The 25,581-nt window shown below is 35.8% G+C and overlaps 1 protein-coding gene across 2 annotated transcripts in view; it reads left to right on the top strand.

Annotated features, from left to right (window-relative positions):
• Positions 1-25,581, top strand: part of LOC150109178 (vacuolar protein sorting-associated protein 37A-like) — a 243,999-nt gene that overhangs the window by 143,406 nt on the left and 75,012 nt on the right. For both annotated transcript variants that reach the window (XM_090405937.1, XM_090405946.1), the window contains exon 6: positions 13,364-13,440. In XM_090405937.1, the coding sequence (XP_090262063.1) occupies positions 13,364-13,440 (77 nt within the window). The remainder of the gene's footprint in view (positions 1-13,363; positions 13,441-25,581) is intronic.

Here is a 25,581-nt window from a genome sequence, read left to right as displayed (position 1 = left end):
CTTAGAATGTGCTAATTATAGAGAGGATTAGCCTTTTAAATACAATATATAAAATCTTCTCTAATATCTTATATAATAGACTGTCCAAATATACTGAAAAGGAAATAGTAAGCTATCAATGTGGATTTTGACCAAACAGGCCAACAACAGAGCAAATATTCATGGTACAACAAATTTTGCAAAAATAACATGAATACAATATAACTACTCATCATTTATTTATAGACTTTAAATCTGCATATGACACTGTTGATAGGCAATAGTTATTTTTGGCAATGATGGAACTAAACATCTCAACTAAACTAATTCAATTAGTCCAGATGAAAATGAAATCCACTATAATTCAATCTTGATTTGTCAGAAGAATTTGAACCAACAAATGGCCTAAGGCAGGGAGATGCATTAGCTTGCCTGTTGTTTATCATAGCATCAGAGAGAGCTTTAAGGGATTCCGGAACACAGAGAACAAGTACAATTTATGCCAAGACCTGGCATATACATCAGCATATGCCAGGTCTTAGCATATGCTGATGACATTGATATTATTGCTAGAACACAGAAGGCCTTGATAGAGGCATTCATCTCCTTGGAAAGCTCAGCAAAAGGAATGGGCCTAAAGATTAATGAAAAAAAGACTAAATGTATGGTTTCAAGTTCCAATAATAATATGAATTTATTAGGTTATATAACAATTGGAAATTATAATTTTGAACATGTGGAAACCTTTATATATTTAGATTCCATGATCAGTCATGATAATGATACAAACCTTGAGATTAGAAAAAGAATATCTGTAGCAAAGAGTTGTTATTATGGAATTTGAAAACATATAAAATCAAAACTATTAACTCTCCAAAGTAAAATTAGATTTATAAAACCTTAATTCTGGTACCCAGGGAATGGAAGGAAGGTAAGATAGTGCCATTGCATAAGGGCGGTAGCAGACTGGAAGTGTTTAATTATAGGCCAATTTGTGTGTGTCGTCAGTCGTTGTTAAGGTCTTGGAGAAATTAGTGAGGGATTATACAGCGTTTGGCAGATGAGGATAATGTTATCTGTGAGAATCAACATGGATTTGTTAAGGGGGCAGGGGGCACTCTTGCTTTAGTAATATGATTGCCTTTTATAATAAAGTGACAATAGCAGTTGATGAGGGAAAGGCATATACTGCCATTTTTTTTGGATTTTGCAAAGGCATGTGCAACTTAAGTATCAGCTTATCATTTGACAGGGTACCACATGATAAGCTAATACTTAAGTGGGAGCACATAGGTTTGGACGTCAAGTTAGTCAACTGGGTTTAGGATTGGCTGTCCGATAGGTATCAGAGAGTTGTGTATGGTGGTGCAATCTGTGGCAGATATGTGGATGATGATTGATAGAAAACTGAAATTGAGGGAGCATATTGGAAAGGTGGTGAAAGTAACCCAGAGGATTACTGCAATACTGAGAAGGACGCTGACCTGCAGACATAAAAGAGTTATCATTCTGTTGTATAGACCCCGATCAGACCACACTTTAGACTATTGCTCTCAAATTTGGTCCCCAGGATTTGAAGGGGATAAATTAACTGTGGAAAGGGTACAGAGGCAGATAACAAATATGGTTTCAGGACTTTACAATGTTAGTTATGAGGATTGGCTGAGGGAATGTGGACTGCAGAGTTTGGTGGATAGAAGGAGAGGTGATATGATCGAGACTTTTAAACTGTTGAGAGACAGTTACAGGGTAGACATTGGGGAGTTCTTTCACTTGTGGAATGGTGGGAAGGAGCGATGACAAGGGGGCCATCCCTGGAAGTTACGAAAGGAAGCTGAGCAAGAGGGTGAGGAGTGGTTTTTTTGCGTGGAGGGTGGTGGAACCGTGGAATGCATTGCCTGAGAGAGAGAGTGGTTAGAGCAAGTACAGTCAATGAGTTCAAGGAATAGTATGATAGACTTTGTGTTTCCTAGGAATGTCCTCCCATGATGAGTCTCTTGATTCCATGGAGACTTTTATAATAATAATAATAATAATACCACGCAAGACCTCCTAAAATATATGGTTCAACAAAATTACAACTTAGACTTATTGTGGATTCTATAGGCAGTCCCACATATAAAATATCAAGATTTCTGTCTAACCCTCTACCTTCACAGGCCACTCAGCTTCTTTGATAAAAAATTCCATAAAATTTCATACAAGGATAAAAGACATTAAGCTAGCAGATGCAGACATGTTAGTAAGCTTTGACATTCTCTCTCTCTCTCTCTCTGTGTGTCTTATAATAATAATAAGACGTTAAGCTAGCAGATATAGACATGTTAGTAAGCTTTGACATTCTCTCTCTCTCTCTTCACTAATATCCCTCACAAAGAGAAAATAGAATCGTTAACCCAATTTTTTTTTTTAAACACCTATCAGATAAAATTTTTTCTCTTGAACTCTAAAACCAACAATTTGACTATGCTATGTCAGTGACGCCTTTGCAGTTTGGAGTCACACAGAACCTGAATTCTACTCATTTCTACAAAAAATCAACACCCTGCAACCTCGTATTAGGGTCTCACTAGAAAAAGAATCATCAAAAGGCATTTTGTTTATTGATGTACACATCCAGTGTAAACAAGATGGATCCATTTCCACTTCTGTCTACTGAAAACCAACTTTTTCAGGTTGTTATATCCATAATACATCAGCTCGCCATCCATCTCAAAAATATGGCATCATAAACTCTCTAGTATGCAGAGTACACAAGATTTGTTCTTCGGAAGAATCGCTAAAACATGAATTGGAAATTATCAAAGAAACATCCTTACTAAATGGATATAATCCAATAACAACCCAAAAAATAATTAACGTCTCTCCTACAAATCAACCCAGACAAGAAGTTCACAGTCCTCCTATACTATATAATAAAGGCATCTCTGAACTTTTGGCAAAAATTATGAAAACTCATTGCTACTTACAAACCCATCAACCAAATTCACAACTTGCTACCTTCTCCAAAAGACTAACTCTCACCAATGATGCTATCTGGCATCTACAAAGTACCATGTTTGTGTAACCATGGAATGCATTGTCTGAGAGAGTGGTTAAAGCAAGTACTGTCAATGAGTTCAAGGAGTAGTGTGATAGACTTTGTGTTTCCTTGGAAGACCCTCCTATGATGAGTCTCTTGACTCCATGGAGGCTTGAATAATAATAATACCATGCAAGACCTCCTAAAATATATGGTTCACCAAAAATTACTTAGACTTATTGTGGGTTTTATAGGCAGTCCCACATATAAAATATCAAGATTGACCCAAGTTCAACTGCTGTACAAATTACCATGTTTGTGTAACTTGTCTTACTTTGGACAAACAGGAAGATCTATAAATAACGTATCTTGGAACATCAAAACCACACCTGCTTATCACACCTCAAAAATCTGGCCTTGCACAACATGGAATTGAAAATGCTAACCACGGATCCGGTGGCAAAATGCTAAGCTACTGCATAGAGAATATTTATATAAAGAAAGTGCTGAAGCCTTACTTCATAGACCTAATCTTAATCGGAATGACTGTCTCACTATTCCAAAAGTTTGGGAAATTGTTGTCCTTAATTGTATTAAATAATTATCTGCTATATTTTAATTTAATTTAATTAATTTTAATTTCAGCCCAAAAGTTTTAATCCATGAACACATGACTGTATATGTAGAGGGATTCCAATTTAAGCATGCACACTACTGTTTTTTTGAATCCAATTCCTTTTGCTGTTTGATAGTTGTACCAATGATGTCTTATGATACATAAGATGAAGTATTTACATAATAAAAAAGTTATTTACTTTGGCATATGTGTTCTATAGTTAAATTACAGTTAGTTTCTAAGAGTTTTTGGCTCATTTTTCTCTGATTTAAAGTTATTCACCTGGCTTCCCACCAAGTTACTGTCTTTGCTTATTTTATATCTGTTTCTCAGTTTAGTTTGCTATCTTTACACAATAATTGAAATAGCCTAATATCTGAAGTATTTTGCTTCCTGTTTAAATCTGATGTTTTGTTTTGCTTGTTCTTTAGATTTATGTTTTATGTTTCTTTCTTCTCATCTATTTTGCAGTTTATTCTTTCATTGCTGATTTTCACCAAATGTCTTTGTGGTTATTAGCTTTAATTAAAGATTCTTGAAGTCATTAGTGGATTTATTTAAACACCATTTTCATAGAGTGTATAGCTGAGTTTAACATCTCCAGTTTGGATATCAGGTTCAGTGCTACTTTCCTTCCTAATGCAATCCATATAGATGAACAGGTGAACACTAGATTGCTTACACATTTATGTCATAACTGATTTTACTTCAAACTATCTTCCTATACATCCTTCATTTCTAAATGCTTGCTTACAGCTTAAATATAGGTGATATATTTCTCTGCTATATAATGTGTCCATATAATTGTAATGTTTTGAAGAGATTTTTATTTTGGCACCTTATCATATCCCTTTCCCAGATCAATAAAACCAGATCTTTGTTATATTTCTACAATTTCTTGATTACTTGTCTCTTCCACGTTTTTAGTCTCTTTTCAAATATACTTGCATAAAGCGTACCTTTATTTGCTGGTTCTGATTGGTCAAGGGGATGGCAAACTTGTTTGCCATCCAATGAACTCTTGGCTCAAATCTCACAACCATGCTTATTAGAGGCTTGGTATGAAAATGTAAAGTTTAGTCTCTAGAGCACTCTGCCAGATTACCAAACTCTTAGCCCATATTCAAAACTAATGTACTATAGGTTTACAGCTTTTTGTGGGTGAAATGTACATAAACAAACGAAAAAATGCTACACGGTAGAAAATTCCATCGTTTCTCACATTTTCTTTCCATTTTTTATAGATGGATACTGTGAGTCCCCTTCTCCACTCATCCAGAGTTTGGTGTTCTAAATAGGTTATCTGAAATATGAATTTGTTAACAATAATCTGAACTCTTAGATCTTATCTTGGACAATGGAAGAAACTTATCAGTTCAAGAAATGAAAATTTTTTTTCTTGTAGAATAGATACAAAATCCTAGTTTTATATTTGTTACAGATATTCTTTTATTACTTCTTCTACATGATGGCCTTTTTTAGAGAAATGGGAGAAGTTTACGAACCTGAAGATTAGCACTTTGTTTGTGTGCTTTCCAGGGTGGTTTGAAGGTGGCATACAGATTATATTTGCAGAGAGCCCTTGCTATTTGTTCAGTAGTCCCTTTAAGGTAGAGTATGCAGATCCTTTTAAACTTCTATTAACTGAGTAAGGTTTTGGTTAAAAAGCACGTGCAAATCCATGTTCTTTTCATGGTATGTAGTGAGTGTATGGAATAGGCTGCAAGTGGATGTTGAGGGCAACTTCAGTTGAATGTCTTCATCGATAGATATTTAGGCATTGCATGATATGATAGATATTTAGGCATTGCATGATATGATAGATATTTAGGCATTGTATGATATGATAGGTATTTAGGCATTGCATGATATGATAGAGATTCTTCCTCCTTGAGCCCTCAACTCCCTGGAGGGGCCTCTATGATATTAATGACTAAACATTAGAGTTGGGCATGAATTCTGACCATATAGAAAATGTTTTGGGGAAAATTTAGAGAAATGACTAAAACTGTTACTCAAACTATATTCCAGTGTCTATAAATTCATATGGAAGTCATGAAATTATATTATTATAGATGGATATTGGTTCTAGATTGGTTCTAGATGCAGGAGGTTACAAGGTATTTGAAATGGGAAATGATTGCCATTAAGAGAAAATATATTTCAGAGGTGAGCTTGTAGGACTTCAAATATACAAAGATTATATGTATATTTGCAGCCTACAGAAAGTGGAATCATTTGTAAACAAGAACCAACTCTTACAGACCTAAGCAAAATCTGAAATAAAGATATATTGATTCCAGTCAGTTCTTTCTTTAGATTTGTTTTTCTTTGGGAAAGAGGTATGCAAAGATAGCTATCAGATCTTTATAGTGGACTCAGGAATTGAAAGGTAGATTTTTTGCTAATGAAAAAATCATAATGAAGTTCTTGATAAGCGATTTGGCATATGCCTTAGAGAATACAGAGAACACCAGTATCTTCTCTGAATAACTAAAATGGGAAGAGGAAGAATGTAGAAGATCAATGTAGCAAAATGTTCTAAGGGCTATGGGGGGGAAAAACAACAACAAAAAAACTAAGAAATGGAGGAGAAATGGTCTAAAAATTACTGCAGATAGAGATAAGGATATTCTGACTGTGTAGGATAATTACTTTTAAAAATTTTTTGCAAAGTCTATAAAAAGAGAAATTGAATCTGAGAATTTGCCTATTAAATATTCCATATAAGGTTTATGCAGGCATTCTTGAGAAGAGGTTAAGAAAAATTAGGAAAGGGAAACAGGATGGCAAAAAAAGATGTGTTGGCAGAAATTATTACAATGCTTTTAACTTTGGCCATTAATTACATTAAGCAGATACCTAGTGCACTTAGATTTTGGCTTTTATATTCATTTTGTGAAATATAATTTGTTTTTCTAATTGGCAATTTTTGTGATATACTATTGGGAAAAATAACGTTCATTTTATAATTTATGCTCTTAAATACATTGAATCCATTGCTTTGATCCTACTTACAAAATTTTTGTTATGAACAGCTATTAGCATTGTTATTACTAGCATGTGACCATCTGACTTAAATCCGTTGTTTTGATTCTAGTTACAAAATCCTTATTATGAGCAGTTAGTGTTAGTATGTGACTTATAGATATCAAAAAAGTAGTATCAGAGAATGGTGATCTTGCTGCTTAGTACACTTTGAAATACAAGCAATTTTCCATTGATGATCATTCCATCATTAAATGGGTGTTTACTATATATTATTAAATGTCTTTTTCAGACATGCATAAACACCTGTTAAATTTATTTTATCCATCTATTTTCATATTATGGTAATTTTGAACTTGACCAATATTTGTTAAACCATTTCAGTTCTCATTTCAATTTGACCAGTTGCTGGTGTGCAGTGGGAAGAATGCATATCAAAATTATTATTTCAATAACACTTCCCTGATTGAAGCGAATTCACATATTTCACATAAGTTCACATGTTTCAATTTTGGTTTTGATTAAATCATTTTTATTGCCAAAATGAATTGATATGCTAGCATTCCACATGGCTAAATCAATTTTTTTTTTTTTTTTTTTGCTCACACTTGGATAAAGGATTAAACTAAATTTATTATACTCTAACCAAGTGAAAAATAAACTTTCAACATCTTTCTCTAAATCCAGAGTAATTTATTAAAAAAGGGTGGCACACCATTTGACAACTCCTATAGGTAGAGATGACCTGCTAATGCTTCTGCCTGGTATCTCCACTTGGGCCTGGCTCCCACTGAAGAGACCTCAATAAAGGTCGAAACTAGTCTGGGTTGTGGCCCTACCCCTAATGCATAATATTAGACATATCTGCAAGGAGATGTGTTTTGCATTATGGGAGATACTGAGTAAGGCATGTTGGTATCTTGCTCCACCTTTGCAAGGAGTGCTCTGGTGTTGTACCACCTTACCCTAGTCCTGAAGATACTTTCAGGTGCAACCTTTGTTTGCTCACACTTGGATAAAGGATTAAACTAAATTTATTATGGCTAAATGAAATTGATATTTAGAATCATTTACATTTGTGAAGTAATCTGAATTTTGGTTTCATTTAGACCACTATTAGTGATAACTTAAATAATATTTTGTGTGCATGTGTATTGCATAAACTGAGAACAGGTTGAAGCTTCAGAAACTGTGAAATATTATACCATAATTTGTTACAGCCATTATTATAGCTTGTAGAAAGATAGAAATACCAATAATTTAAAATTCAACCTGGAACATTTTTATACTCTACTATCTGTAGAATTCTAGCTAATATCATGATGTGTATTTGGCCATATATGTGTGTGCGTGCATGCTGCATTGCAGAAATTGTTCAGGATTTATTGAACAAGTTTTCACATTGAAGACCGAATGATAGACCCCCCCCCCAAACACACACACCATGACTGGACTCTGTTATGTGAAGTAATTTGAAATGATAATTTTTCTCTCACTATACTTAATTTAATGAAATTTTGTATTGACTCTTTCTTCTTCAGCTGCTCTCATTTCTATATGTGATTCCTGTTTCTTTCTGATGCGTCTACTCCACTGGTTTCTATTGTAGACTGCATCTTTGTCCAGGTTTTTTCTCCTTCAAATCTTCCTCTACATTATCTTTCCACCTCTTCTTTGAACTTCCTCCTTTGTATTTCCATCATCATGATACTTTGTCCATTATATTTTTCATTTTGCCTCATTACATGTCTATACCATCTTAATCATGCTTCTTGTATTTTGTTTATAATTTCAGTCACCTTTACAGTACCTCTGATGTGTTCATTCCTTACCTGGTCTTTCCTTATTACTCCACACAACCATCGAAGCATCCTCATTTCTGTAGGACCAATCTTGCTTTCATTGGACTACTTCTTTGGCAGTGTCTCCAATCTGTATAACATTTTAGATCTTACTACCGTTCTGTATATTTTTCCTTTCAGTTTCACTGGAACTTTTCTATCACATAAAATTCCAGACATTTCTTTCCAATTCTTCCATCCTGCCTGAATTCTGTTATTGACTTCCCTTTCCACTTCACCTTTACTATTCACTACTGAACCCAGATATTTGAATTTATCTACTTTCTTGATGACCTTTCCATTTAGCACATCTTCTTTAGTGTCGATGTTTTGACCACACACACACACACCAGATATTCAGTGTTTCTTCTGCTAACTCTCAGTCCTCTTTCTTCTAATACTCTGTTCAATCTTATGAGCTTTTGTTCCACTTCCTCTCTTGTTTCCATGCACAGCACAATATTGTCTGCATATAGCATACTCCAAGGTTCTCTCTGACTTTCTCTGTCAGAGTATCTATTACTACATTAAAGAGCAAAGGACTGGGTTCTGATCCCTCATGTAAACCAGCTGTTACCTCAAAAACTCTCTGCTATTCCCAGACAGCTCCTAACTGTTGTTTGCACATTTCTGTATATTTCCTGTATCAATCTAACATATTCTTCTGGTATTTTCTTTTCTCTTAAACCTCTCTATATCTCTTTTCTAGGTACTGTCATATGCCTTCTCTAAATCTATAAAAACGACATGTAGTGGCCTTTGTCCTCCCATGTATTTTTCAATGATCTGCCTCAGAATAAATACCACATCCATATTCCTCTTTGAGGCATAAAACCAAACTGTTCTTTTGCAATATTAACTTCTCTCAGCCTTCCATCTATGATTCTTTCAAATAACTTCTTTGTATGAGTCATAAGTTTAATTACTTTATAATTAATACAGTCCTGTATATCCCCCTGTTCCCTTATATATTTCACCGGTATTTCAACTTCGGGAAGTTTCATGGAGGGAGGAATTGGAAGGCCGGGATATCATTAGTGCGTGGGAAATTGTGAAAGAATATTTGTTAGCAGCAATGGTAAGTTGTATACCATGAGTGAAGAAGAGGACACAATTTGGAGTAAAGTGGATGACAAACAATATTAAACAGGAATTGCATGCGAAAAAGAGGCTATGGAAGAGATATAAGGAGACAGGTGAAGAGAGGATGCATGAAGAATATAAGACACAGGCCAGAAGAGTGACTAGTGTGGTACGGAAAGCGAAACTGAAATATGAGAGGTGGTTGGCCCTAAGATCCAAAGAAAATCCTAGGGAATTTTTTAGCTATGTGGCCAGTAGGAGGAGAAATGACTGTGGAAGAATGATATTGTGGGATAAAAATGGGAATAGAGTGACTGATGCAGAGCAGAGGACATGGTGGAATTGTTCAATGAACACTTTATTGGAGTATTTCATCCTAGAGGAGTCAGTTTTAATGGATAGGGCTGGTTCGAGGTTTAGAGGTACAGGAGGAGAGTGTGTTTCAGATACTGAGTACTCTGAATGTCAGTAAAGCTTTGGGACTGGATGGTATTTCACCATGAGTTTTGAGAGAATGTGCCAAGGAACTGACAGTGCCTTTAACCTGGCTTTTCAATGAAAGTCTGGCTTCGGCAAAGGTGCCCAGGGAATGGAAGGAAGGTAAGATAGTGCCATTGCATAAGGGTGGTAACAGACTGGAAGTGTCTAATTATAGGCCAGTCTGTGTGTCATCAGTAGTTGTTAAGATCTTGGAGAAAGTAGTGAGGGACCATATACAACATTGGGCAGATGAGGGTAATGTTATCTGTGAGAGTCAACATGGATTTGTGAAAGGGTGCTCTTGTTTTAGCAATATGCTAACCTTTTATAATAAAGTTACAAGAACATTAGATAAGGGAAAGGCATATACTGCAATTTTCTTATACTTAGCAAAGGCATTTGACAGGGTGCCACATGATAAGCTGATATATGTCAGATTGGTCAACTGGATTCAGGATTGGCTCTCTGATAGGTATCAGAGAGTTGTGTATGGTGGAGCAGTTTCAAGGAGACAGAAGGTTACAAGTGGAGTCCCACAGGGCTCAGTACTAGGACCTATATTGTTTAACCTTTATATCAATGACATTGCCAGTGGATTGCAAGGGGATATTCAGTTGTTTGCGGATGATGCGAAGCTTAGAAGGATTATTAATAATAGTGCAGATGTGGTAGCCCTGTAAAAGGATTTGAATAAGCTAGATAGATGGGCAAATGAATGGGGGTGCCAGTTTAATGCAGCAAAATGTAAGGTCTTGAGGTTTGGGAAACATCGATGGGATGCAGCATACTGTATGGGAGGAGTTATGCTGGAGGAAGTAGAGGAGACAAGAGATCTGGGGTTGATGGTTGATAGAAACCTGAAGTTTAGGGGACATATTGCAAAGGTGGTGAAGGTAACACAGAGGATTGCTGCAATTATGAGAAGGACACTGACCTGCAGAGATAAGAGGGTTATCATTCCGTTGTATAAGTCTCTGATCAGACCACACTTAGACTATTGTTCTCAGATTTGGTCCCCAGGATTTGAAGAGGATAAATTAACTGTGGAAAAGATACAAAGACGGATGACAAAGATGGTTTCAGGACTGTACAAGGATAGCTACGAAGATCGGCTGAGGGAATGTGGACTGCAGAGTTTGGTGGATAGAAGAAGGAGAGGTGATATGATTGAGACTTTTAAACTGTTGAGAGGTGGTTAGAGGATTGACACTGAGGAGTTCTTTCGCTTGGTTGAACAGCGGGAAGGAGTGATGACAAGAGGCCATCCCTGGAAGTTACGAAAGGAAACTGTGAGCAAGAGGGTGAGGAGTGGTTTCTTTGCGTGGAGGGTGGTTGAACCGTGGAATGCATTGCCTGATGGAGTGGTGAGAGCGAGAACGGTCAATGAGTTTAAGGAGTGGTATGATAGACTTTGTGTTTCTTAGGGGGGGATCTCCCCTCGATGAGTCTTAACAGACTTTATGGTCTTAGGAAGGACCTACCACGATGAGTCTTTCGACTCCATGGAGGCCTGAATAATAATAATAATAATTTCATCTGGTCCAACAGCCTTTCCGTTCTTCATTTGGCCATTGCTCTTACACTTCCCCTCTGTTAATTTCCCTAGTCATTCCTTCATGTGATAGTCCCTCTTCCTCACACAGCCTCCCCTTTTCCTCATTCATCAACTTCTCAAAATATTCCTTCCACCTGATCTTGAATACCTTCTAATTTTCTGATTATAATTCCATCTGCTTCAATTTGGAGATGTCATTCATTGCTGTACTCTGATATTTAGCCAACTTGTAAACCTTCTTCTGACCTTCAGCATTTTTAATTCATCATACAAATTTTTATATACCTTTGTTTTGCTTGTGCCACTGCTTTTCTTGCTTCTTTCTTCTTTTCTCTGTCGAGTTCATGATCTTCATTCCTCGCGGAGGCATCCCCAAACTTTCTTTGCTGCTTTCTTCCTTTGTATCGCTGTTTGTACATTTTCTTCCCACTACCAGTTTTTCTTGTTTTCTCTTATCTTGCCTGATACATTTCCTGATTATGTCTGCACAGTGTTGCCACCATTGCTGGACATCACTGAAATGGACAGTTCCTCTCAGATCCTTTCTTGTATCGTTGATGAACAAATTAAATAGTAGTGGTTCAAGAACAGAACCCTGCAGCACACCACTAGTCACCAGCTGCCTTTTTGACACTACTCATGAATAAACTCTTCTCTGATTTCTCTCCATCAACCACCCTCCTATCCATGTCACCAATCCATCCCCATATCCTGCAGTTTATCTCCTTAAGTACCATCGCTTTAAATTGGTTTTCTTCACTACTTCCTCCTTTGGTTTAAAGCACTCCTTGTGTTCTTGTTATTTTCACTCTTTTGAGATGCAAGTTCATGCAAAGTAGTCGATGTTGTTCTCTTTCTCTCTTAAAATGTATGACTGTGTGCTAGCGTGTCATGGATTGTTAGTTTTTTTTTCCTTAAATTTTTCTAACCTTTTCTTTTCAAATCTGTACATTTTGTGTAACCATCTTTTACAATTTCTATTTATTTATATTTCATTCTTGATATTCCATCTTATTCAAGGGAGATGGTAAATCCTGTATCATTCTACAGCCAGGTACGAAAATCGGATCGAAATCCATTGAAGTCCTAGAGTTTCCTGCCGAAAAAACTATCCGAGTTTCCCTGGTGTTGTACTATCCAAGTGATTATTTACACTTGTGCTCGCCGATAGTTTTTTCAGCATGAAGCTCTAGGACTTCGATGGATTTCGATCTGAGTTTCGTACCCGGCTGTAGAATAATACGGGATTTACCATCTCTCTATAAAAGGTTAATATCAACCATAAAACATTACTAAAATACAGAAACATGAAGGAACCGTTACAATAAGTTAAAAACAGAAATTATGTAGAGCATGAAACTGACATGAGTAAGTTATTATTCATTATAAAAGTATGTGATGTGTGCATGATAGTTGGGTGAAAAGTTAGTCTGACCTCCGAAAAGATCTAATGAGTGATTTCTAAATATCACTTAGGATCCTTTGTGCCTATCGAGTGTGCGATGTGAGCGAATGACCATAGTAAATTATTTTATGTTGCAGGCATTGAAGTTATCCTCTGTGTAAGGCATGGAGCTCTTATTCAATCCATTTTTTTTTATATAATAGCATGAATTTTATTTTAATATTTATCACTGTATTGCTTTAACTTTTCCCCCTACTTTAAAAAGAGATGGTTTTGTAACTTACCATATTTTTATTAGATCTGCATTCCATTAAAGACCTATTACTAGACTTAAACAGTTAAAAGTGTTTAAAATTATCAACACTTTTTTTTTTGTTTTTTGTTTTTTTTTCAGCCTGGACCAGGGCAGGCAGAGAATATTCATTTGTCATCTTCACCATCCTCTCCATTTTCAAAGTTGCAGGATTACAGGTATAGATCATTTGTAAAATTTATATATTGTTTCCTTAATTATATATGCATACTCTTAAATGTATATATTGTTAAGAGCCTGTTGGGTTCAGTTGGTAGTGATAATGCTCTTTGGTTTGAATCTGCTTAGAATGAGGAGAATATAAGGGCTTTTCAAATGAAGTTGAGATGACTGTTCTCACCTGCAGGCAGCAGTTTTTCTTCTTGCAAGTCATCCAAACCAATCATAATACTTGCAGTTGACCGACATTTGAAACTACATAGATAGGATTAACTGCTTTATCATAGCATTAAGTTTCCATGGAACCATCTTACTTAGTCTTGCTATGCCATTGAACTTTACAAACAAGAAGATAGATGTCTATTTTTAATAATGATCCCATTTATTAGAGATTCTGAAATTTATCTGTTATCATTTTCTCTCTCTCTCTCTCTGACATAAGAGCATTATGATCACCCTTATCCAGAAGTGTATACTGATGTAGACTTGTCCAATCTACCACATTAAAAAGGTATGTGAAGTACTGTTGCCAGCTGTAGAATGTATGTTCTACACATCAGAAACAGTAGAACATACATTCTACAGCTGCCATCTTACCCTGTGTATTTGGAAAAGATATTATATAATGTGTTTAAATTATACATTTTTGGTCGTTTTATAATAGAAATATAATTTTATTAATACAGACCAGTTTACAATAAAAACATTTATTAAAACCTACCAGTTTCGCCAGCAAACTGTCTGGCTTTTTCAAGGCGTTACGGAGATATGAAAGCTAGTAAATGCAAATTAAAAGGAACATAAAAAACATTGTAAACCAAACTAGTAGGCTATGGTTACACGTTTCGCGTGACAGAGATGACTTATTGTTCTTATTCATTATCACGCATGCGTGTTTGTTGTAGACTTGTAATGTGATTACTGGCCAGCTGTAGTTTAGACAACCTGAAATCGTTTGTGGATAAAATCAACTCAATACATAGCAAGATAAAATTCACTCTGGAAGTAGAAAACAACAACCAACTGCATTTTTTAGATATCTTCATAAAAAAACAACCTAACAGTGTCAAATTATCCATTTACAGAAAACCCACAGATACTGGAAGATATCTTCATTATACTTCAAACCATCACAAGACACACAAACTGAGTATTATCCACATGTTGGAACATAGAGCCAAAAAGTTTATATCAGAAGAGGAGGATACACAGAATGAACTCTCACTAATAGCCAACACATTATCACAAAATGGATATCCTCAAAACATCATCAAAAAATATCTATACAATGACAACCCCAGACAAGAAGAATCCCACTGTCAGCACATTGCTACAGTAGTGATACCTTTCATCAAGTCAATTTCTTATCAAATAGCAAGAATACCAAGAGCCCACAACATCAGAGTGGTCTTCAAACCAACCACCAACATCAGACAAGATTTAGGATCTCCAAAAGATAAAGTTCTGTTCTACAAATATCCAGGAGTATATTACATTCCCTGCTCCTGTGGTCTTTCCTACATCGGACAAACTTCACGAAGTTTAGAAATTAGACAGAAAGAACATGTTGGTGATGTAAACCACAACAGAAGTATCTCTTCCGGCTTAGCACATCATTTCTGCAGGTCTAACCACACGATAGATTGGCAAAACAGCTCCATGCCATATCTCGATGACGACTACAGGCATCGTGCATTTAAGGAAGCCACAATAGTATTAATAACCGGCGGAAACCTCAACAGAAATCAGGGTGCAATTCTAAACAGTTCGTGGAAAAACTTGATCCTCTCTCTCAGTCAATCTGAACTACAGCTAGCCAGTAATCACATTACAAGTCTACAACAAACACGCATGCGTGATAATGAATAAGAACAATAAGTCATCTCTGTCACGCGAAACGTGTAACTAGCTACTAATTTGGTTTACAACGTTTTTTATGTTCCTTTTAATTTGCATTTACTAGCTTTCATATCTCCGTAACGCCTTGAAAAAGCCAGACAGTTTGCTGGCGAAACTGGTAGGTTTTAATAAATGTTTTTATTGTAAACTGGTCTGTATTAATAAAATTGCATTTCTATTATATAATGTGCTCGGCATTTTATTAAAACTTACAACAGAACAAATTCTTTTATGGCAATATACAGTCATCCCTCGACTTACGTCCTTGATCCCATAAGGGAATAAATAACATTTTCGAGTTTATTTTCAAACAAGTGAGATATTATGCAAGTGAGCGTAAAGTAAAAAAGGTTTCTATTTAGCAACAATACATCAGTGACAATAGCAAATTCAGCTGTAAGTTCAGTCAGCAATCGACACGTCTTCAGCAGTTCCTCTGTTGATTTTGTGTTTGAGAAATAGGTTATTTGTGTGTTTATCGCTAAATATTTCACTATATTTTGTGCAACATGGGTCCCCTACATGCCCAATTAATCTTGAAACGAAGTTGCAAGTTATAAAGCAACATGAAGATGGTAAGCCCATCAATGTAATCGCACATGACTTTGGATGGTCTCATTCTACAGTGATGACCATTTTGAAAAATAAGGATAAAATTGTAGAGGCTGTGAAAGAATCTGTTTCCATTAAATCGACGATAGGAATGAAGCAATGACAAGGTCCTATCGGTGATATGGAAAAGCTACTTGCATCATGGATAGAGGACATGAACCAAAAGGCACATACCTCTTAGCACTATACCATAACTGCTAAGGCATTAAGTCTCTTCAACATGTTGAAGGAGAAAGTAGGGCCCGATTATGACTACGAATTCAATGCTTCTTCCTTGATTCGTGAGATTCAAGCAGAGTTTTGCACTGCATACTATGAAAATGTGTGATAAAACTGTAAGTGCTAATGAGAAGCCTGCCAAAGAGTTTGTGGAGAAATTGGATAAAATTATTATGGAGGAAAATTATTTGCCGCAGCAAATATTTAATATGGATGAGACCTCCTTGCTTTGGAAAAAAATGTCCGAGCAGACATTCATCCACCAAAAGCTAAAATCTTTGCCTGGTTTCAAAGTTCCTAAAGACCATATTACAATTCTGTTAAGGGATAATGTGGCTGGATTTAAACTGAAAACATTTGTGATATGGCACGGTGAGAATCCACGAGCCTTCAAAAACATTAAGAAGCATACTGTTCCAGTTCATTATCGGAGCAATAAGAAGCCATGGATGACTCAAAAAATTGTTTGAGGATGTCTTAATCAACTGTTATATGAGGAAAATGGAAAGCTATTATGTGAAAGAAAAATGCAGAATTTAAAATTTTATTAAATCTAGGTAATGCTCCAGGTCATCTACCTTACATCGGTGATCTTCACCCCAAGATCAAGGTCATGTTTCTCCCTCCAAACACTACTTCATTGATCCAACCAATGGATCAGGGAGTTTTTTCAATGTTTAAGGCTTATTATCTGCGGAGAACTTTTTCACAAGCCATTTCTACCACTGAAGGAAATGAACAGGCCTCATGCTAAATTCTGCAAAGCATTCAATATTATCATGCCATTAAAAATATTGCTGTGGCTTTGGACGAACTGACCTCTCAGTGTATGAGTGGCATATGGAAAAAGACATCAAAAAGGTTTTGTGCATAATTTTGGAAGTTTTTTAAAAAAAAATGAAGACCTTTGTAAATTTAGTGAAGAAACAGTGGGCCTTGCAAACAATCTGTATCACGGGCACTTTCTATGAGTTGAACTATGTTGTGATCATTCACTTCGAGATTCCGATTGTTTGCTAAATATTTATCGTTAAATATTTCATAATATTTTGTGCAACATGGCCCCATACACACCCAATCAAAAAACCTAGTGAAAAACCTAGCAACTGTGCAGGTACTAGTCATCTCTGTATTTTACTTTCAGTTGGTCTTTTGGTTGTTCATCTGCGCGAAACTGGTAAAAATGAAAGAAAGGATAGCCTTTGGCTGCATGATGATATAAACAGCTGAGGCCTTTTTTCCTGTCTCTCCTACTAACCATTTGCCTTTTTTTTTCTTCTAATACTATCAGACTTTCTTGCACCCCTATACTAATCTAGACCTATGATAAATACCCCTTTACTTTTTCACCTCACGAAAGAACTAAACCAGTTTAGTTCTTTCGTGAGGGTGATTAGTTACCCTCCTTATAATGTATAGTAGTATTCACCTCTGAAAGGAAGTGTACTTTGTATAATAGGGCAATTAATGTGAAGTCAACAACTTCTATACATCAGTAGACTCATGAAGATACATAATGCACAAACTGTGTTGTATATACTTGAGAAAGAATTAAAACAAGAATATAATTTTTTGTCAAGTATAATATGCTTTATAACCAGAAAACCTCCCAAAAGCTTTCTTCTTCATTATTATACTTTGTAGTTGTGTTGCATGCCCATTTCAGATGGGTATGCTGACACATGGTTTATACAACCTGCACTACAAAATTCACATCAATTTGACTGTATGATTGCATTTTTATCGATGTATGAAAGTTTTAATAGTGCATAGCTTATCAGCACTAATCTTAATTGCAACCAAATCTGGTAAAATGGGGGAGACAATGTGTTTGTTTTAAGATCTATTAGAAAACGATAATGAAGGAGAATGCTGTATTTGGTTGATATATTTGAATTACTCACAGGTGTAAATATAATAGTAAATTTGGAAGATGAGGACGAGGCTTACCTCCTTTGGCTACAATCATACAATAATCTGCAAAAGTTCTGGCAGAAACAGGACAGTCAGTAGCTCATCAACACTGTTTCCCATTGTAAATATAGGCAAAAAAAAATAGTTATAAATTATTTATATTAAATTTGTATCAAATTTATTTATACAAATATATATCAAATCAGTATCTGTGTCCTAAACACGTCAGTTCACGAAACACTTCACACACGCAAAAACAGATGAAAGCCAGAAAACAAAAACAGCAGCTCATGACAAATGACAGTGTTTCATTGAATTGGTTGATACAATAACTAATCACGACCACTGATTTCTGGGGCTGTTGTCTCGGCGCATACCCTGCCTCACCTTCTGGGTGGTTTAAAACCACCAAATGCTAATAATTTGACCCACTGCACCATCTGCACATCTGTTCAAAAGGGGTCTGTTTGTGTGGTCACAAATACGGACACCTTATAGCACATCCAGGCTATTAATGCAGATGTGATGCAATGTTTGTGTTGAAAAGTGTCCTCTTCATGAAGCATTAGTTATATTGTGTTTAATTTTAGGAATCATACAAAGCCAGGAAACAATAGGACAATCAGAAAACAAACAGGAATAAATGCAAAAATATAATATCAATTATATTGTTATTTTGTGGATGTGCACCACACACCCAGAATATACACCTCCTGATACTTTGTATTCCAAATATTATAATTTAAATGCTACTCAAATATTTGTCAGCATAATGGAATTTTGCTTTGTTTTTTTCAAAGATATAACTTTACAAAATGTTTCATTTGTAATAAAAGTTGATTGAAATCTTAATTTTTTTCTACTTTATTTTTTCATTGAAAAATAGAATGCTAGCACTTTACAATGATGTTCAGTTCATGATTGGAATTTATGGTATAGAAGCTCAACTCAGATGTATAGCTCTGTTAACACTGAGTTGAACATGTCAGTTTATCTTTTACATCATATATTAGGAGAGTGATAGGGGGGAATGCTCACTTTTACCATCAGAGGGCCATGTGGATAAAATATATCAAAAATATATGCTTCATATCTATATTATTTCTATAATATATAAAGCTTATATTGACTTCAATGGGTACTTTGCATTCATGTAGTTATTCTTTGGAACAGCCCTCTTTCTCACACTGTTTTCTTCTTAAAGAGTACCACTTTTATTCAAAAAGCACATTAAGTTTTTACTCTTTTTTTAACCTTTTGCTTGCATATTCTGTAATGCTTTTTTTTATTTCCCAAAAAAAGAAATAAGCAGAGCTCTTAATTAACTTTTGGAAATGAGTGGGAAACCAATCTCCACTCTTAGCTGTCATCAGTATCTGAGTCCATGACTCCTAATGATTTTAAAGGCATTGAGGTGAAAGTATGGCAGATCTTTGCTGCCATCTTGTGATACTAAACTTAACTTGTATTGTTATCTGTAATAGTGTGAGATCTGTAGCTGCTTTTTTTTTATATATTTTTTTAATTTTATTTTTTTACTTTATTTTATTATTTTTTAATGAAAACCTAGTGCCTGGAGGGAAATACCCTAATTGCCTGCACAAAAGGTTGATTAACTTAAGAACCAAGTAAATAAAAAAAAAAGACCTAGAAAAAGTTCATAACCTCCTGTTATGAACTCAAACCTATAACTTTTCTTGTAACTAGAATCATTACTAAAGTCTGCACAGGTCACTGTGTTGCTATATATAAAACAGTGTCTGGTGTTTTATACACAGTTGCAGTGGTAATATCTGTGACTTGAATGATTTGAAGAAAGGCTCAGTGATGGTTCTACAGTGTCTGGTATATGCACATTTACTGTGATAATATCTGAGACTTGAATAGATATTGAGAAAATATCATTGTCACTGCTTGTTAATATCACTAGTAGCTTACAATAATTATGAAAGTTGTCAATGCATAGGTGAAGTGATCAACTGATACTGTTAATTCATAACCAGGTATTGAGCCTCTAGTTTTCAGTTGTTGGTCATTAGCTGTGTAGGATTTCTCGAAAGGCAGCATGTTGATTTCTCCATCATGAGTCTAGTTCGGTATTCAGTTTGTTGCCCTGCTATTATACTGTGGTATCCTGAACCATGAAGATATCTCTATCAACAGTAATATCTTTTTCAACAGCCTAATGGGCTATTTGTGGTGTTACAGAAAGCTGTTGAAGATTTCATATACTGTGAAAGGCATGCAAATGAATGGGTGTTCGAAAAGATCAGTAGAACTTTAAGGATATTGACAGAAGGAAGTTAAAATACTTTGGACACATTGAAAGGATTGAAGGAGGACTTCTCAGAACAGTAATAGAAAGTAAAGCTCCTGGAAAAAGAGGAAGGGATAGACCGTCAGTGAGATGGATGGATGTGGTGTGTGTGCACGCATGTGTGTGTGTCTGTGTGGGGTGGTGATCTTCAGAGATTTGAAGTAACAAGACCACATGGCAAGGACTGGTGTGGCATATCACCAAACATCAGAGTGACCATACGATATCTGTGGAAAAGCAATGAACAGATGATGATGATTAGATCCAATACCACTACCACAACCATGTTTCTCAATCTTTCTCTATCATAAGCCACATCTCAAATAAGGTGTGCTCATTCACTTGTGTTAAATTCTTTATTGCCACCTATCTTGGTCATTCCACGTCTTTTCTTATCAGTTCAACTTTTTGATACTCATTTTATCAGTTGCTTATCTCCCCACCTTCCCAGTTCGTCCTCTTAATTCTTATAAATGATAGAATGTTTGAGCTTCAAAGCAGATATTGTAGTTATTCAATGATTGTAAGGTGATCCTGAAATCTTTCCCAGTAATTTTTGTTTTTATTTATCCATGTATTAAGATTTAAGTGCTCAGAGGACATCATGGGAAGTTTAATGGAACAATGACAGCACTAAGAAAGAATTAAAGACAATGTATTGGATACCACTCACAGGATCTTTTGGAAGAAAACCACCATGCTCCATCACAGTAAATTTAAAACAGAAAGTGTTTTTGGAATCTGCAGTGGTACTCAGAAATCAACTGAGTACCACTCAAGGAAGTACAGGAAGATGGTTTAATGTTAAATCTGGTGTGAGACAAGGATGTACATTATCCCCTCTGTTATTCATTATCTATATGGATCACATTATGAAGGAAAGTGGTATTAAACCTGATATCAAAATTGGAGATGTTAATGTCAGCTCTTTGCTTTATGCGGATGATGTTATACTTTAAATAAATCCGCTACAAGTCTGCAAGATTCTCTGACTAACTTGAATAGCTGTTGTAATAGATATGGTATGAAGGCAATAAAAAGTCAAAGACAATGAAAATAGGCAGAATCATTGAAAATGTCAACTGTGTTGTGAATGGAGAACCTGTGGAACAAGTAAAACATTTCAGCTACTTAGGCACGATTTTTACTGAAGATGGTAAATTAAATATAGAAATAGACAACAGAATCAGCAAAGCTGGTATGGTGGGAAGTCAGTTGAATAAATTCATATGGAATAAGAGAGAAATTAGTCGGAACACTAAATTAGCTGTATACAAGACAGTGTTCAAACCAGTTTTAACTTATGGATCTGAGAGCTGAATCAGAAGTAAAACACTTGACCAAAGACGAGTCCTGAGAAAGATTATAATCGTGAACATATGGCATCAATGGCAATATCATATTAAAAGCGAGGATATTAGGAAAGAACTTGATTTTGTCAGCATCCAGGAATGCGTTAGCAGAGCTAATCTCAGGTGGTATGGCCACTTAAACAGAATGGGCGAGTAAAGATTAGCAAAACAAGTGTTCTCTGCCAGGTTGGCAGGAAAACGACCCAGAGGAAGACCAAGATATAGGTAGATTTGATATGATACAAAGTGCCTTAGATGATAGAAATATAAGATCTGATAATGTTGGAGTCTTGACAAGTAACAGACTGATTTGGAGGAAAATTGTAGATAGGAAGTTAGTAATGATGTAATTTTTTCATGTAGTACTGTCATATCCTGTACACCCCTTGAGGGTACATGGCAGGAATTTGATGATGATGATGATGATGATGAAAAAACTTCCCAAAATTTTGGAAAGATTAATCATCATATTTCCCAATTTACATCCTGGGCTACTTAGAAACACCCATAGAGGGCACAAGGATAGGACTTGAGAGTTGTAGCATTGAGTATAGTGTTTTTTCTTTATATGTCTGTTATTAGTGTTAGTTGTACTCCCTAAAGATGTCTTGGTAAAATCTGAGGAAACATAGTATTATTAGCTATTACTTAATTGCATTATTAATTATTTTTTAAGGGTCAAAGCTGTATAACTGAGAGGAGACCTCCACATAGCCTTTAAAGGAATGCGGCGAACCGACCAGGGCTTCTGACCTAATGGCCAATCCTCACCTTCTCGTGGTGCACCCTGTTGGGTATCTACCTGGATACTGAACGAACGAGGATGGGCTGGCAATTTTGGATTTAGCCAACCAAATTGTATGCTTATTGGCTTAAACCAATATAGAAAATGATGATACAACATGACAAAATTTCATGCCGGCTAGGGCGTCGCCGGTTAAAAAAGGCCCCCATTGTTTTCGCCAGGGAACCAGGGCGAACAGCAAAAAGTCAGCTACTGGAACAAATCTGAAAGCACACCAGAACTCAACATCACCAGAGTTAAAGATCGGTACTATCAACATAAGAAGCCTGAATGGTAAAGAAATGGAGCTAGCTGAAGAATTAGATAAGTACCAGATCGACATAATAGGGGTGACTGAAACCAAAAAGACCAAAACTGCTGAGATCTTTCTGAGCAATAAATACAAAATGTTATACTCAGGAAATGACCATTAAGGAAAATAAAGAGTAGCCATAGTATTAAACACAAAATATGAGGCTAATCTTCTTGAATGTCAGGCAATCTCAAGTAGAGTGATGTGGGCAAATATCAGAATGTGGAATTGGATAATGAGACATATTTGTGCCTATGGTCCCACAGAAGGTTCTACTAAGGTAGAAGTGGAGGAATTTTTTTGAGGCTTTAGAAAAAGCAACTGAAATGAAAAAGGAAAAGTTGGTCCTTGTTGAGGATCTAAATAGCAGAGTAGGAAATGATTGTCAGACACAAAAATATATTGGGAAAATTTGGAGAAAAGAGCAAAGCTCATAATAATAATGGCAAATACCTGTTGGATTTCTGCTCAGGACATGGACTGGTTATTACTAACACCATGTTCCAACATGGACTGGTTATTACTAACACAATGTTCCAACATAAAAATGTGCACAAATTCACATGGAGAGAAGAGGCTAGGAATAAGAAAAGTCTCATTGACTATGTTATTGTTAATAGTGATGTTTTCTCCCTGGTGCAGGACACCAGAGTGTACAGAGGATTTGAAATTGGAAGCGATCACTATTTAGTCTTGAGTACGATAAAATTGAATTTCATATTGAAAAGAATAACATGTAAGAAAGTTTTAAAGCAAATAAAAGTTGAGCAGCTCTCAGATGTGAACTGTAGACTAAAATCCACAAAGATTATTGAAGAAAAAATGAAAGAGTTTGAGAGTAGGAACCAAACCTTGGAGATTCAGTGGCGGGCCTTGAAGAAAACCCTGATTGATTCAGCCAGATAGGCATGTGGTGAGGTAGTCTGCCAGGATAGAAAAATCAGAACTCCATGGTGGACACAGAAAATTAAAGAGGCAGTGAAGGAAAAGAAGAAAGCACATCAAAAGTTCCTGGCAAATAAGTCAGCTTTTGCTCTTAACGAATACAAAGACAAATGTAAGAAAGCGAAACACTGTGTAAAACTAGCTAAACAAAAGTCATGGGAGGACTTTGGCAAGAACATAGAAAATAAATATCAAGAAGGTGGTAAGATATTCTGGAGGTTGTTGAAGAAGCTTAAAAATGGAGGAAAGAGTGCTATAAAAGGAGTTAGAGATGATAAAGGTGACATGAAAACAGGAGAAAAATATATCCTTGAAGTATGGAGTAATTACTTCGAAAAATTGCTAAATGAAACAAGCATTGACAGCACAGTGGTAAAAAACACTCAACAGGCATGCAGGCAGGAATACATATCCATACTTGAAGTAGAAAAAGTCATCAAAGGCTTGAAATGGGGAAAGGCAGTAGGAGTAGGTGATATTCGACCAGAAATGCTGAAGTATGATGGTATAAGAGTCTTACAGTGGCTGCACTGCATAGTTCAGAAAGCCTGGACAGAGGGACGAATTCCTGATGATTGGAGTAGAGCTCTCATAGTACCCATATATAAAAAGGAAAATAAAACTGACTGCGAGAATTACAGAGGTATTTCCCTACTGAGTTTTCCTTGCAAGATCTTGAGAAACAGTTGAGAAGAATTGTGGAAGAAAAGCTTGGTGAAGAACAAGCTGTATTCAGGCCAAATAGAGGCTGTGAAGATCAGATCTTCACTTTACGACAAATAGTTGAGAAAGCATGGGAATATAACAAAGATCTGTATTTAAGTTTTGTCGATCAGAAAAGGCATATGACAAGGTACCAAGCTATTCAATACGCTACAGTTATATTGTGTCAATGGGGCATTATATCAAGCAACTTGGTCTTTATTTGAGTTGTAAGTCAGCAGCTAGAATTGAAGGAAGTACAGGAAGATGGTTTAATGTTAAATCTGGTATGAGACAAGGATGTACATTATCCCCTCTGTTATTCATTATCTATATGGATCACATTATGAAGGAAAGTGGTATTAAGCATTATATCAGAATTGGAAATGTTTATGTCAGCTCTTTGCTTTATGTGGACAATGTTATACTTCTAAATAAATCTGCTACAAGTCTGCAAGATTCACTGACTATATTGAATAACTGTTGTAATAGATATGGTATGAAGGTGAGCATTAAAAAGATAAAGACAATGAAAATAGGCAGAATCATTGAAAATGTTAACTGTGTTTTGAGCGGAGAACAGGTGGAACAAGTAAAACAATTCAGCTACTTAGGCACGATTTTTAGTGAAGATGGTAATTTAAATATGGAAATAGACAACAGAATCAACAAAGCTGGTATGGTAGGAAGTCAATTGAATAAATTCATATGGAATAAGAGAGAAATTAGTCGGAACACTAAATTAGCTGTACACAAGACAGTGTTCAAACCAGTTTTAACTTATGGATCTGAGAGCTGAATCAGAAGTAAAACACTTGACCAAAGACTAGAGTCCTGAGAAAGATTATAATCGTGAACAGATGGCATCAATGGCAATATCATATTAAAAGCGAGGATATTAGGAAAGAACTTGATTTTGTCAGCATCCAGGAATGCGTTAGCAGAGCTAATCTTAGGTGGTATGGCCACTTAAACAGAATGGGCGAGTAAAGATTAGCAAAACAAGTGTTCTCTCCCAGGTTGGCAGGAAAACGACCCAGAGGAAGACCAAGATATAGGTGGATTTGATATGATACAAAGTGC

This window comes from Typopeltis vanoorti, chromosome 2 (assembly GCF_054136105.1).
Source record: "Typopeltis vanoorti isolate ZY-2024b chromosome 2, IOZ_Tvanoo_1.0, whole genome shotgun sequence".
NCBI classification, from domain to species: Eukaryota; Metazoa; Arthropoda; class Arachnida; order Uropygi; family Thelyphonidae; genus Typopeltis; species Typopeltis vanoorti.
The sequence above is the reverse complement of the archived record's forward strand: the minus strand, read 5'-3'. Positions and strand labels throughout refer to the sequence as shown.